The sequence below is a fragment of the Notechis scutatus genome, chromosome 11, assembly GCF_049901735.1.
Source record: "Notechis scutatus isolate UNSWTSFEM ecotype Mainland chromosome 11, rNotScu1.2, whole genome shotgun sequence".
NCBI classification, from domain to species: Eukaryota; Metazoa; Chordata; class Lepidosauria; order Squamata; family Elapidae; genus Notechis; species Notechis scutatus.
The window spans coordinates 6806724-6822996 of record NC_142019.1 but is presented as its reverse complement, the minus strand read 5'-3'; the positions used below and the strand labels follow the sequence as shown (position 1 = coordinate 6822996).

General features: G+C 40.4%; 1 protein-coding gene across 3 annotated transcripts in view; it reads left to right on the top strand.

Moving 5' to 3' along the window:
- SEMA6D (semaphorin 6D) overlaps nucleotides 1-16273 on the top strand; it is a 308201-nt gene that overhangs the window by 146470 nt on the left and 145458 nt on the right. For 2 of the 3 annotated variants that reach the window (XM_087972700.1, XM_087972699.1), the window contains one exon: nucleotides 6908-6940. Coding sequence is in view for 1 of the 3 variants with exons in the window: in XM_087972692.1 (XP_087828818.1) it covers nucleotides 15642-15665 (24 nt within the window). In the remaining 2 variants the exon portion in view is untranslated. Of the gene's footprint in view, nucleotides 1-6907; nucleotides 6941-15569; nucleotides 15666-16273 lie in introns of those variants that run through there. The other variant, XM_087972692.1, reaches the window with a different exon arrangement.

Sequence of the window (16273 nt, the reverse complement as noted above, 5' to 3'; positions counted from 1 at the left end):
AAACTGCCCAAGGAGCTGCGGATCCAGTTCTACAGAGAAATTATTGAGTCTGTTATCTGCACTTCAAAAACTGTCTGGTTTGGTTCTGCAACCCAACAGGACAGACACAGACTTCAGAGGATAATTAGGACTGCAAAAAAAACAATGGCTACTAACCTGCCTTCCATCGAGGACCTGTATCCTCTGCACGAGCCAAAAAGAGGGCTGTGAAAATATTTACAGACCCCTCACATCCTGGACATAAACTGTTTCAACTCCTTCCCTCAAAATGATGCTATAGAGCACTGCACACCAGAACAACTAGACACAAGAACAGTTTTTTCCCAAAAGCCAACACTCTGCTAAACAAATAATTCCCTCAACACTGTCCAACTATTTACAAAGTCTGCACTACTATTACTCTTAATCTTCTCATCACTCCATCCCCTCCCACTTGTGACTGTATGACAGTAACTTTTTTGCTTGTATCCTTACGATTTATATTGACTGTTTCCTAGTATGATATGATTGGTTATTGTACTCTATGACTATTATTAAGTGTTCACCAAGAATCACCTGATGATTCTTGACTCTTGATGAATGTATCTTTTCTTTTATGTACACTGAGAGCATTTGCACCAAGACAAATTCCTTGTGTGTCCAATCACACTTGGCCAATAAAAGAATTCTATTCTATTCTATTCTATTCTATTCTATTCTATTCTATTCTATTCTATTCTATTCTGATGATGGTCCTTGATGCTGTGAAGAATCTGGAATGTTCCCAGGAGTAACAATTCAGAGGCTGCCAAAACTGTCTAAAAGTTTGTGTTTCTGTCAGCTGTAATCTATGCACAAACCCTGTGGGTTGTCTGCTTCTCTTGTGGGCAGGGACTGCAAATTAAGCAAAAATGAAACAAGCCTGACTGTTCTGCTAAAATATTCTTTCTTTAAAACAATATCTTTGGGGGATCAGATGTGCTGGGTTGCTATTTTTTTTTTAAGTCCTCCAAAAATGAAGCTAATGTTTTATATCGCAGGGGAGAAAGTGGGAAGGAGCATAAGAAATTTAGCCTGAATATGGATTCATTAGCATACATTTGTTGATGAAGGGTCATTAAAAATTCTATTACAAGGTTGGCAATTATAGCCACACACTGCCAATTTTTTTAATTAACTGTGTGGATTTATTTAACTCTCTTTTTTCTGCTAATGCTGACCTATTGCCTAGCAATATGCATTTGTGCTAAAGCTGTGATAGGTGAGATAATTCTTCTGTAAAATGTTTGTAACCTTATTCTCAATTGTGCATTTTTCATGTAAGTTAAGGAAGGAAGGAAGGAAGGAAGGAAGGAAGGAAGGAAGGGGAGGGAGGGGGAGGGAGGGAGGGAGGGAGGAAGGAAGGAAGGAAGGAAGGAAGGAAGGAAGGAAGGAAGGAGTAAGTGATGGGGTAGAGGAAGGAAGGAGGTGATGGGGTAAGGAAGGAAAAAGGTAGGAAGGGAAGGAAGGAAGGAAGGAAGGAAGGGAAGGAAGGAAGGAAGGAAGGAAGGAAGGAAGGAAGGAAGGAAGGAGTAGTGATGGGGTAGAGGAAGAGAGAGAGGGAAGGGGAAGGAAGGAAAAAAGGAAGGAAGGAAGGAAGAGGGAGGAGTAGTGATGGGGTAGGGGAGGGAGAAAGGGAGAAGTTCTGCTTCTTGGGGTTTAATTCAAGCTAATGTTGTATGCTTAAGCATATTATTTTGCCTTATTTTAATGATATAAGTTGTAGGAGTACAAGGGAAATGAGGATTTTGGCCTTCAAATGCCTTAGCAATTCTGAGGGAAAGTCCTCCTTTTAAAATGCTATACTCACCTTGCAAAAGAAGTTCAGTTTGTTTATAGCCATTTTTTTAATGTTAACAATCTCCCTGCCAAAAATAAAAGATGATGCAATTAAGATAATAGTTAGGAAACCAAAGAGACTCATCTGCAAAAGCTGGACCTTGGCTCACTTCCACAGCAAAGATTAAAACAGCTCCTTGCTTTGGCTGCTGCTTTGATATGGAAATGACATTGGCTGGCTTCACGTTCCATGCTAAGCTTGGATGTGTTTTAACCACGGTTTGTTGAATGAGCCCCAAAGATATGAAACCATTCATCATTCTTCACCAACAACAGCTATGATTTGTTGACCAAACAACCACACTCTGGCTTTTCTTAATTTTTGGCTGCATCCTTAATTCCTGATTTTGATTCCGACACAATGATTCCTGTTCAGCGGTCAGTTGCTTGTGTCAAGTGCAGGAAATCAGAAACTCAAATGTAGATAAAGGTTTATGGCATGCTTAAGTTCTCTACAAGAATCTGAACTACTAACGGTAAAAGCAAATTGATGGGAGAAAAGAGTCAACGGAATTCAAGATGGCTGGACTTGTGAGTGCGAGACTGATGACATGTTTAACCTCTCCCTCGGGCTCAGCTTGGTCATCACTTACTTCTCAGTGCTAATAGTGGCTCCTAATTTATCTCTCCTCAAAGTTAACTCTACAGACAACAAAACTGATCAATTATAAGCAAAGTAGAACATGAGCAAATCCATGATAAAGCAGCATCAAACTCTTGTTAGGTCCAGTATGTTGTGTTGTATCTTTGTATCTGAGACTATTGTCTGAATGTATTCCCATGTTCAGAATGAAGGATACCTTTGCATCATTATGTTAAGAGGAGTCTGGCTTGTTTTGAGGTTTGATGGGAGGTGATCAATCAAATTTCTGTGTCATTATTTCACTGCAGATCACTGAGGTGGAACTCTTATTTTTTCTCCCCTGTTGGTACATGTGGCACTGAAGATTTAAGACTCAGTTAAAAGCTCATAATATTGTCATCCATATTCCGTAAATCAGATCTGTCAGACCCAGTTCACACTGGAGAAATTAAAAAAAAAAAAAAAAAGAGGCAGTGTGGAGAATATTTGTGCATTCAACAGAGTTCGTGAAGTTTCGGGTTTTAAGGAAATCTGGATCTGTCACCCTATTTGTTCCCAATCAGCAACACACGCTAAGCCAGAGGGGAAAAAATGACTGTTTTCCATGAACAAAAGCTTCCTCTTATGCATCAAAACATAATTTTGATTTTCCTCTGTCCACTTGTGTCCAATTCTAGAGGGCGGTGTTCATCTTTGTTTCTTAGCTGAGGGAGTCAGCATTTGTCCAAAGATGCTTCTGTGGTCATTTGGCCAGCATGACTATACGCCAAGTGCATAGAATGCTGTTATCTTCCAAAAAAGTGGTACCCATTTATCTACTCCCATTCCTAAAAGGTCTGTAAGGGGCGTGCATAAGCGCACAATCGTGCCTAACATCCCTGTCCTGTTGTCTCCAATTATTAGTTCCTATTTCCTGTATTTAAACTTATGTTTATTCTAGTTTCTGTTATATTGTAAGCTTTTGACAAATTAATTAATTAAATAAATAAATAAATAAATTTGCATGCTTTCAAACTGCTAGGTGAGCAGAAACTGGGGCAAGGAGGTCACACAGCATTCAGTTCTCAGAACTTTCCAGCTGACAAGCTCAGCATCTCTAACCGCTGAGACATTGCGCCCCCAGCCTTATGGAGTCCACCAAATCTCAAACTCTTCAGGTTCCCACAAGAGGTCCTCAGAACAGGGCTGGGCTGCTGGGGGTTTGCAGGGGTTCGGGAGATCCTCTAGCTAAGATTCTGTACAGTACGGAGAACCCCCAATCCCACTCCTGGCTGGCCCTGCCCACCCCTCTCCTCCCAAGAGTCCCCACATGGCCTGTTTGGGATGCAGGTAAATGCAGGGCGTGTAGAGAGGCTCAGGGAGGGTGAAGAAAAATGGGCCTCCTGGAAGTTTGGGAAGACTGGAAATGGGCCCGTTTCTGGTTTCCAGAGAACCTCCGAATCCCGGGAAGGCCATTTTCGCCCTCCCAGAGGAAAGACTCCGGAGCCTGGGGAGGGGAAAAACGCCCCCGCTGTGGTGCAAGCAGGGGTGGGATTCTACCAGTTCACACCTATTCGCTAGAACCGGTTGTTAACATTCTAAGCAGTTTGGAGAACCGGTTGTTAGAAGAAATTACTGGCCTAATCCTGTAAGGAAGGCAGGAAGGAAACATTCTGGTGTTGCTTACAGAAACGGCCTCTCCATTAACCCTTATTACATTCTTGGCAGGACTAGACTTCCTGTCTCAGGAATGTCTCTGGAGGTTTTTTTCCCCTTCTTTGTTGGTACTTTGCTTGTGTGGAGTGACCATTCAAAGTTACAATGGCACTGAAAAAAGTGACTTATGACCATTTTTCACACTTACGACTGTTGCAGCATCCCCACAGTCATGAGAGGCCAGGCGAGGAGATGCGTGCCTCGATGTGAGTGATATTGAGTTGGCCACACCCAGCCAATAACACGACCACCAAGCCATGCCCACCCAGTCACATGACCAAGCCACGTCCACCACCTAAGCCACGCCCACAGAACCGGTTGTTAAAAAATTTGAATCCCACCCCTGGGTGCAAGAGGCTGACTAGGCCACACCCACTATGGCCATGCCCACCCAGCTACCAGACAGAGAAGCCGTTGCTAAAAATTTTGAAGCCCACCCCTGCCTCAGAATATGTACAAATGTACGTCAGAGCTAGAACTAACATCACTAATTTCCCTTTCAGGTGCGTAACATCCACCCTTTACCCTCCCTGGCAGGTTTCAGAAACCTGACAGATTTCTGAATTTGATGATTCTTTCCCCTCTGTCCATCCCTCTCCCTGTAGGTAACAACAAACGATCTTCTCTTTTCTGTGCGCTCAGAAGCTTCCTTCGTGTTGCCTTTGGATCACTTCCGCTAGTGATTTTAATGTTTAATAACTGCATATTTCCCTGTCTCCACTAATGGAGGACATCTGTGGCCTTAGCCTTTTAATTAGGTGGTAATTAGAATCTAAACAACATCTCTGACTTGCTGAAAATGATCCCGGTAGCACATGAATTCTCTTTGAAATCTCTCCCCCTCCCCCGCTCCTTTTCTTGATTTAAAGGCATAGGTTCAGCTACGATGGGGGGAATTTTCCTCTCTCTCTGGTGGACTTTTCAACAGTTGAATAAAATTATGTCATCCAAAAGGAGGAAGGGATCCATACTGCCCACCAAGAGTTCGTTTTTGAATTGCAGACTTCGCAGGAGGGTGTTTTTTCTCTCCATAGGAAAGAGATGGATGGTATTCGTGTTTGAATTGCAAGGTGGTTTGTTCAATTTAAGGGTGTGATGGCTCAAGCGGTTAAAAAAGCCGGGCTTGTCAGTTTGAGACCCCAGTGCGTGTGACAGGGTGAGCTCCTGTCCTTGCCCCAGCTCCTGCCCTCCAGCCAGTTTGAAAGCATGCAAATGCAAGTAGTTAAATAGGTACCACTTCAGCGGGAAGGTGACACTGTTCCCGCTCCCTGTCAGCTGTTCATCTTCTTCCTTGGATTCAGACTCCGACAGGGGCATGACACGCTAGCTCCCTCAGTTAAGAAATAGAGATGAAAACCAGCCCCTAGAGTAGGATGCAACTGGATAGGGGAAACCTTTATCTTTTGTTCAGTTTGAATCCACACCTCTAAATCAACACAGGGAAATATTATGCAGGTCTGTATCTATATCTACTAGAGATAAGTAGCTATTTTCTCCCAAAGGTGCTTTTTCAAAAGCCAACTGGACTTTCTTTGTTTTTCCTTGAAAACATTTTGCTTCTCATTCAAGAAGCTTCCACCAGACCATGACCTGGATGACTGAGAATCTTCTTAGATATTTAGCTATTTTATCCCTGTCCTAGGATGGCATAGAAAGTCCTTGGATTGACCAGACTTTGTTGTAAAAAAAAAACCAACCCAATCTGTATCAGAAATTGGACTGGTTTCAGCCCAACTATCAGCCCTGAATGCATCCCTTAATAACCATGTGGTTCATTTAACAACTGAAGTGATTTGGTTAGCAACAGTGGTCAAACATGTCATAAAATCAGACAAGACTCACTTAACATAGCAATGGAAATTCCATTGCCAATTGTAATCATGTTGAGGATTATCCATAAACTGCGCCAATGAATATTTATACTGAATAAGTGTTGAATTCTTTGGGCACATGGACTAGATATTTCAATGCTGAAATTAAATGCATTGCTCTTAAGATGTCTTTTTTTAAAAAAAAATAAGGACGGGAAATATCATTCCGAAGAAAATCTTTAGAAAATGAAACCACTTGCAAATTGTCACCGTGTTTTCTTTCACTGGCATTCCTTTTCAGGTTGAAACGCTTGATTATCCCTGAGCCATTCAGAATGAGATGTTTCTATATCTAGTTACAATGTATAAAAAAGATATGTATTTATATATCTATTCCTATATAGCTGATTGCATCAAGACAATCTTCCATCTGCAGGCTCAGTGACAGAACGTGTTTTGATTTAGGGATGAATCAGATCTGCAAGGGAAGTGTTGGGGATGGTCTTTACACGAAAATTATAAAGACAAACTTTAGCCAAAAGTATGTCTTATTCCTTCCAAAATGGACACCAACTCACCCTGTCGGTTACATTTGAGAATGGAGTGAGGCCAGCAATTTTTACAAATGTCTTATCTACTTTGGAAATATAGTAAGCCGTCTAAAAATGCATTAATAATAATAATAATAATAATAATAATAATAATAATAATAATAATAATAATAATAATAATAATAATAATAATAATAATAAAATATAGCCAGAATGGCAGCAATTTTCCTAACTTTCAGTTGCTTTCCAATTTTTTCTGCAATTGCTAGCAATTCAACCTGGTATACCTCTTCTCCACTTCTCTTATGGTGACATTGTGAATAAATGATATTGTGTTTTGTAAAAAGTTGGAATTATACGTTGACTCATTTCTCCCACCCACCCCTCTCTCTCCTTCTCCTTTTTTCTAGTTTTGATATTCAGCCTCAGGAGGTCCCCAGGAGGTAAGTCCTATCCAATTGGAGATGTAATAATTTGTATTGTGCTGGCTAACATCGCTAGCACTTTTCATGTTTACAAAGTGAAGCCTGTTTTAAAGATTGCTTAACAGCTGTGGTGATGCAGCGGTTAAAATGCAGTCGTGCAGGCTGCTTCTGCTGACTGCTGGCTGCCTGCAATTTGGCAGATCGAATCCCACCAGGCTCAAGGTTGACTCAGCCTGCCATCCTTCCGAGGTGGGTAAAAGGACACAGATTGTTGGGGGCAAGAGGCTGACTCTGTAAACCAATTAGAGAGGGCTGTAAAGCACTGTAAAGCGGTTATATAAGTCTAAGTGCTATTGCTATTGCTATCTTCGGTCAACAGCACAACCAGGTACAAGTTCTTTTAATTCTCCATTAATATCAACCCATTCAGATCGCAACTCCATCAGACAAAGAACAGAAAGTTCTCGACTGACAACAATTCACGTAATGACCATACAAAGATACAATGGCACTGAAAAAATGACTTATGTTTGTTTTTCACACTTACCACCATTGCAGACCATTCCCCATGGTCAAAATTCAGACGATTGACAACTGACTCATATTTATGACAGTTGCAGTATCCCGAAGTCATGTGATCTCCTTTTACGACCATCTGACAAGCAAGACCAATGGGGAAACTATATTCACTTAACCACCATGTTACCCACTTAACAACTATAGTGATTCACTTAACTGTGGCTAAAAAAGGCATAAAATGGGGGCAAAATGCATTTCATAACTCCCTCACTTAGCAACAGAAATTTTTGTTCAATTGTGGTCGTAACTCAAGGACTACCTGTATTTAAAAAAGAAATCTTTTAATGAATCTAACATGCCCTGGGATCCATATTGTCATGTATTGCCATAAATTACTTCTTCCCTGTTCCATCTCTGATGTCAATAATTTCCTACAGAGGGCCAAATCTAGACTGTCTTATTACTGCATTATCAACAGTGATGGTTTATTACTGCTGATTGATTTTGGATGCATATTCTTATGAACTTCAGAGTTTATGGCTACTGCCAGTAACACGGACTGTGCAAATATTAAAGGTAGTTTGTTCCAATCTCCAAATCATTTTTTCCTTTCCAGCTGAAGAGTACAAATTCTATTCTACTTGCTGGATGAAATTGGATGCATTCGGTTGGTTTGAGCTGATTGGAAAGCTTTATGCATATCCACAGGTATTTTTGCAGTCCAAATCAAAGTGCATCAGTATAATTTGGTTTAATTCAACAAGTCAAATGGCCCATCTGAACAGGAACGTTCAAATTGAGTCAGTTAAATTGTATCAAACTGGGTCCAATTGACACCCTGTTAAGGATGTTTGTGGTTCATGTTTCCATGACTATGGTTAAGTCAAAGACTACCTGTACAGATAATCCTTGATGTTCATTGTTTCATTTGATGACCATTTGAAGTTACAATGGCATCAAGAAAAAGTGGCTTACGGCCAGGGGTGGGATTCAAATTTTTTAACAACCGGTTCTGTGGGCGTGGCTTAGTTGGTGGGTGTGGCTTGGTGATCATGTGACTGGGTGGACGTGGCTTGGTCATGTTATTGGCTGGGCATGGCCAACTCAATTTCACTCACATCGAGGCATGCATCTCCTCGCCTGGCCTCTCATGACTGTGGGGATGCTGCAACAGTCATAAGTGTGAAAAATGGTCATAAGTCACTTTTTTCAGTGCCATTATAACTTTGAATGGTCACTCCACACAAGCAAAGTACCAGCAAAGGAAGGGAAAAAAACTCCAGAGAAGTTCCTGAGACAGGAAGTCCAGTCCTGGCAAGAATGCAATAAGGGTTAACGGAGAGGCAGTTTCTGTAAGCAACACCAGAATGTTTCCTTCCTACCTTCCTTACAGGATTAGGCCAGTAATTTCTTCTAACAACTGGTTCTCTGAACTGCTTAGAATGTTAGCAACCGGTTCTGGCAAATAGGTGCAAACTGGTAGAATTCCACCCCTGCTTATGGCTGGTTTTCATACTTTTATACTTATGGCCATGGCAGCATCCCCATGGTCACATGATCAAAATTTGGCTGCTTGGCAACAGGTATGTATGTGATCACATTTGCTATTGTGGTTCGCTAGCAACCCGTGCAGACGGCAGTGGAATCGGACACTGAGGAAGAAAGGGGACCATCTGGAGGGGACTCGGACGAGGGTCCTGCATCTGATGCAGGGATGGGGCCAGGACCATCTGGAAGTGGGGTGCTGCCTTTGGAGTCTGGCAGCAGATAAGCAGGGGACCCAGGGGAGCCTGTTCCCAGTGCGTGTGTGTGCAGAGCTGCTAGAAGGCGAGAGCAGCTGAAACAAAAGGGGCAACTAGGGAATAAGGCTGGGAGGTGATTGCCCCTCCCATAAGGGATAAAAGTCAGACCTCAATGACAAACTCTTTGCAGGAAGCAAAGTAGTTCGAATGGTTCCAAGTCCTCCTTGAAGCTCTGTGTACTTTGCTTAGTTTTTTCTTGTACTTTGGTTGGTTTCTTTTATAGTTAATTAGATAATTCTGTTTTTGGCAGCATTCCACAGAACTGAAAGGTGTGTGCTGATCTTGGGGGACTGTTTAAGATTAGTTCCGGCTGGGAATGAAAACAATTCCCAGCGTTGCAATAAAATAGGTTTTGCTTTTAAAACAAGTTTGTAATTAATTATGATTGACAAAGCCTGGGTCAGAACATTTGCGACCTTCAGACAAGCAAAGTCCACGGGGAAGTGTTCTGACCCAACTGGATTCCCAGAGAGCAAACACAAAGGCAGCAGCCCCCACCTTTTAAGGTTTAATCACAATTCTGTTCCTTTACAGATAAAAGGTTGTTTTCCAACAATTAGCTCCCATGAGAAAGAGCCTTGCCAAGTTGTTTGTCAAGGCTGCCAAAAGCCCAGAGATAAGAACTAATTTACAATTCTCCAAACACGAACTAAGATGTCTACCAGTTGAGTTTCAGAGCTTCTTTGCTATCTGCAAAGAACGCTTTTTCAAACCTGGCTTTTATCCTCTTGAGGGAGGGGCCATTACCTTGCAGCCTTACTCCCGAGTCACCTGTGCTGCTGTAATTGTTCTTTCCTCCAAGTAATCCTTCATGCACGCGCACTTGGCACAGGCTCCTCGGGAACCTCCTCATCACTGCTGCCAGCCCCCACAATCTCTGAAGGCAGCAGTCCACTCCGTGATGGTCCTGGCTCCTCATCAGAGTCATTGCTCTCCTCAGGCATCTGCACCTGCATACTAGCTAACCACAACAGGAAGCCAGATGTGCTTCACATCAATGTTACTAACTGAACTGCAGTGACTCATTTAACAACTGTGACAAGAAAGGTCGTAAAATGGGGCAAAACTCACATAACCACTGCTTTGCTTAGTTGGGAAATTCTGGCCTCAATTGTCGTAAGTTGAGAACTACTATAAGTGCCTTTTCTATCTCTCAGCCTGTTTTCTAGATCTTCCTTTGAAGCTCTCCTTCATTGGGTCCCCAGTCCCGCCAAGTGAGGTGAGACACTTAGACAAAAAGATGTTCATACATACCATCTATGGAGCACCCTATCCATGGGGTGCTCACCTGTATGAAAATATTTTTAATACTAGGGAAATCTTTTTTTGTTTCTGTTGAGATTAAACCACAACCGCATTCCTTTCATTTGATCTTTGCTATGTTTTGCTGCAACATTTAACATGTTATTGTTGGGGTAGTTAGTGGTTAGCTCTCACTGATTGACCTACTTTTTCATGGTTGGTTTATTGTTGCTGTTGTTATTTTATGGACACATTTGCTCTCTGGAGAACTTGTTCCTATGTGGTAGCTTGAAAGTATAATGAATTAATCCGTGATAAAGACAGAACTATATCTACAAAGAGAAAGGGATCTAATGTGATCAAAACAATGACTATCCAGACCCAAATTGCTATCGAGAACCATCCTTGTTCAGATCTAATACGTTTTTTAAAGTTTTCCAGTCCCTACTGGAAATAAATAGTTGTTATTGGGGAGGGAGGGAACTCCTCTGAAATTAAATCCAATTTTTTTTTCTTTTTTAAAAAAACTTTATTGAATTTTATTGCATTAAAAACATAAAAAAAATATATAATAACATCTGTTTGTGGTGCTTATCGTGTAACAATCATTTGTGCAATATTTACAAATATTAATTTGTGCATAATTATATTCTTATTTTATCTATATTCTATATTTAATAAATACTTATCCTTAGTCTGTCTCCAATCTATCCAGTTATACCATTGTTTCCATACCTTATAAAATATTGAAGATTCCTTATCTTTTAAACTTAAACGCGTTAATTTATCCATTTCAGCACAATTCATAACTTTTTGTATAACCAGTTCCTCTACAGGTACATATGGCTGTTTCCAACACTGGGCAAAGGCAGTCAGCATGTGTAATAATAAATATTTTGTACTCTTTACATATTTTTTTTTGAAAATCCCCAATAGGAAGAGTTCTGGTTCTAGGTCTAGTTGTTCATTGGTGATTTCCTGTAAAATCCAATTTTTTGCAATGACTGGCCCCATGAATTAAGATCAAGGATACACACCGAAGCAACTTCTTGGTGGTTGGGTTCAGGATTTAAGCAGTGAAAGAACTAAGGATTTGATCTTTGGAGAAACTTGACTGAACTAAGGATTAGATCTTTGGAGGAAGAAATGCAAGAAGAACAAAAGAAATACTTTGTTGGTCTTTTCTTTTCTTTCATGAAAGGATGAGCCCTTGACCTCTAAAGCTAGATCACACAAGTTTTGTTGGGTGCGTTGATTAAAGTGGCTGCACCTTTAGCAAAAGACAGGCTTAAGGAAAGAAGGGTGAGTTGCCTTCCCGGGATCATTGTAATATAATATTTTAATTATGCTTTTCAGTGCACATTGTATAGGGTCCCTACAAGACTGGCTAATTAACCAGGTTGTTCAGCTTTCAAGTACTATCAATCAAAGCCTTGCTGGGGATGTCTGGAACTCATTTACAGAGATTACAATATGAAGGAGAAAAACTTTGTTATTTAACTTAAAGGGTCATCTATAATAACTACATCCTGATAAGCAAGACTCTTATTAAAATCTCAAGTAACCTTGACGATTCCTGATCTCAAAGCATTTAGGTTTCTGCTTTTTTTTTTATTTTTTAGCTGCCTATAAAAAACAAGTCTTTATTTCTCTGATCTCATTTTCTAACATTAAAAAAAAATGCCATGTCTTCCAAAGAGTTTTGTTTAAAAAGAAATTGCATTGTGGAGATATTCTTTTTGCTGTTGATTATCTTAGTTTTTGCCAGGCCAATTGGTTGGAAATGGTTATCAAAGGATCTGTCCTGTCAAAGGACAGCATTGTAATTGCAAACTAGCAACACTGAGGCAAGATTCAACCAAGAAAGAATGTTTCATAAGAACCCAGGTCTAATGAAAGTACCAAGCAAAGCCGGACTTGGTTGTCTACCTAAGGAATCTAGGATGACTATATGGCTGAACTTTTCAGACTTACATTGAAATGATACCAATATTTTGTCTGAGGAGGGGCATCTAATGGATTGCCATCTTGTTAATAGAGCTGGGTGACCACTAAAATCACCCGAAAAGGTTATTTGACCTGAAATGGAAGAGTATCATTTTGCATTTACTCAAGGGCACATGGGCACTGTAGTAACACCTCTACTGTGGAACACCATCTCCTATAAAATTTGATAGGGAGCCTCTATTAACATCTGTTGAAGACACATCTCTTTACTCAAGCCATCACCATATTAATGTTGGATGACTGATTTTCTTGTTTATTTCCCCCTTTCCCTTTTAATGAATGTGCCTTATATTGTTTAAATTTATTGTTTTCATTATGGTGCTGCATTTTATAATTCTATTGCTAACAGTCTCAAGATGTACTGTATGGAAAGCACTATGGAATTATAATATACGATATGCATGCTTCGAGCTTTGGTAGCCCATTCTTCATGCAACTAATATTATTTCCCAGTGGGAACAAAACAGTGCCACTTGGCTTCAATTTAGAGCTCATGTCACTGCTTCTATTACTACTATATTTTTATTTGTCCTCTTCCTATGAACTTTATGTAACTCGCTGATGCCATCTAGGCATAAGTTGGGAATGAAGCCAAATGTACTTTTCCAAAAGGCAACTGGACTTTCTTGGTTTTTTTCCCTTGAAATGTTTCACTTCTCATGCAAGAAGCTCCTTCAGTTCTGAAAAGCTTCTTGGATTGTGAAATATGTCAAGGAAACAACCAAGAAAGTCCAGTTGCCTTTTGGAAAAGCACCATTGGGATAACCATGACTTGGAGGATTGAGAATCTCCATAGACAGTTGGAGACAAAGCTCATTCAATTATAAGAATGGCAAGACCAACAAAGGCAGTCAGGTTTGTTGAGCATGGATTTGGTTGCAGCAGTGATAGGTAGAGTAGTCCCCATAACCATCTAAAATTGAAGAAGGCATATAGTTAATATTAAATTTAGAATCGAAAATATTTGTCACTCAGAGAAGGTTCTTGGTGCTCTCAGAGGTCTGGTCTGGGATCCTTGGTGCTGTATAAGCTTGGTTGTGTTCTTACAAGCATTTCATTACCCAACTAGGTAACATCATCATGTACCTAGATGGCATCAATGGGATGTAATCCCCATTGCAAAACAACAACAGCAACCAAGCTCAGAGAGTACCAAGGACCCCACATGAAAATTATCTTTTGTACCATGAAGTTCTATCAAAACCTGGGGACACTTTTGCCACTTCCGTTAGATTGCACATTTCAGAAAGACAAATCAAATCAAATCTCGTATTAAGGTCATAGAGCAGCATAAAGAGTTTTCTGCAGCATTCTAAATAATAATACTGCCCATTGTCAAATGGTTGGCCAAGCAAGATACAAGGTGAGATTTGATGTCCACCATGATTTGCTCATGCATTTCTTTCATCATGAGTTATAAGTAGATTAGTTGCCATTGACCAATCTCCTCTGACATCATAGAAGGGGCCAGACAAATACCCACGATTGTATTATTGATACGCTTCACTATATACAGTGTTGTGGTTCGCCAGCAGCCTGTGCAGATGGCAGCGGAATCGGACAGTGGGGAAGAAAGGGGATTAATGTGGGAATCTGGAGAGGACTCGGACGAGGATCCTACGTCTGATGCAGAGATAGGGCCAGGATAATCTGGGAGTGGGGTGCTGCCTCCGGACCCTCCGTAGTCTGTCAGCAGCGAGGCAGAGGACCCAGGGGAGCCTGTTCCCAGTGTGCATGTACACAGAACTGCTAGAAGGCGAGAACAGCTGAAACAAGAGGGGCGACTCACGAGTAAGGCTGGGAGGTGATTGCCCCTCCTATAAGGTATAAAGGACAGGCAAAGATGATGAAACCTTTGCAGGAAGCAAAGTTGTTTGTTCAGTTCAGATTCATTCTTGAAGTTCTTTGTACTTCAATTGTTTTTTTTTTTTTTTCTAGTTCAGTTAACACTTCTATTATTGGCAGCACTTCACAGGAAAGAAAGGTGTGTGCTTATCTTGAGCGACTGTTTGAGATTCATTACTGGCTGAGAATGAAAATAATTTCCAGTGTTGCAATAAAGCAAGACTTCTTTTTAAAATAACCATGTGCGTAATTACGGTCTCTGAATCCTTGGTCAGAACATAACAGTATATATGTGCTTTAGGCCCACCATTTGCCACCAGGAATAATTCTACGGCACCGAGCCCTAAAGCATTTCTAGCTGCTGCTGAAAACTTAATCATGTTTTCCTCAAGGTCCTTGCAATTATATAAACAACTGTGCACTTGTGAAACATGAAAGATATTCTCTATATTTTACTGTAGGATATCATTTTTTAAACAAACCCTACAAAAGCTTTCACAGCAATTTAAATTTTTCCCATTCTGAAGGTGTCTTTTGGAAATAATGAGTTATTTCTTCTTTTTTTAAAATGTAATAATAGGAAGACTGCCAACATATTGAAGCAGATTGTGCTACTTCGGATTGTTTTAAAAATAAAATAAAATAAAATCCTTAAATTAAATAAAACCTTTTAGTCCCTCAATTGTATATTTATCTTACAAATCCATGATGCAGTGCAGTTTTGCAGCAGCTTTAATCCCTTTGAAAGAAGAATGTTGCCTCTGATTAGGAATTGTTATCCCTCTGTATAAAAATAAACATGATTAGCTTCGGTCGTTTCCTTAACCTGCTTATAATTGGGAGAATCTTCTGTACGTATTCTGTAGTTCAACTCATACCATAGACTGACACATAATTACAGTGCAAGCAGTCCTATCTCTGTTAATTACCATTGTCACCATTGATCCAATTAACCAGGATAACTAGCCAAATGGAAACGGGAGTCATCAAAGCTTTGTTGCAAATCCCTCTTGCTTTGGACATGAGGTTTGTCGAGCACTCATCAGTCAATTTGTTTCAGTTTCTCAAAATAGAAGGCAGAGACTTTGAAGTAAAGTAATATTTTTGTAGCATATTAAGGACAGCAACACCCCCCGCCCCGTTTGTGATGGACATCCAGGTGGAGGGGGGGAGCAGTGGCAATATCTGTTGTGACGATGCCTTCAAGGGATGTATTGTGAATATAGCAGCATCATGCTTTGAAGATGGGCTATGTTTTCCTTCTTCGGTGATGTAATGCTAAGATAAATGTTCCACCAGGAAGCATGAAGTGTCATCCCTACCCCAAGGTAAGTTTTAAAAAGGTTTTGATCTAGTGCACAAGGACGTTTTTTTTTTTCTCCAGGCCTTGGATTGGAACTCTTGAAAAATGTCCTTCTGCGCCAAAATATTTTATTGCTTGAGATAAAAGACGAGATCTTAGCCGTCTATTTTCTATCCTCAGCTTCCATTTTATATTCAGAAGCCAACTGTAATGACCACCGTTGAAATCTCCAGGACACCAGAGAGTTCTGGAAGAGTGTGTGTGTGTGTGTGTGTGTGTGTGTGTGTGTGTGTGACATACACAACTTTATCATCCAAGACAATAAGATCAAACAAAGAGCAAATGGGGGGGGGATATGAAAAATCAAATGGCATTTTCCTCCTTCTCCTCCTTTGAAATAGGTCAATAGGTACCTATAAGCCAGGTTGTACAAAATGCCAACATGCCAATTTTTACAGCTGTCTCTTTTTGCCTGTGAATTTAATCGTCTGTAGAAACATAGCAAGTTAACTCCTGGTCAGATTGTCTCTCCATTTATCTTAATATTCTTCTACACTGTCTGCCAGACATTCTCCAGTGGTTTTTTTCCAGCTCTAGTGGATAGTAAAATCAGTTCTGGGCACTTTTAAGGCA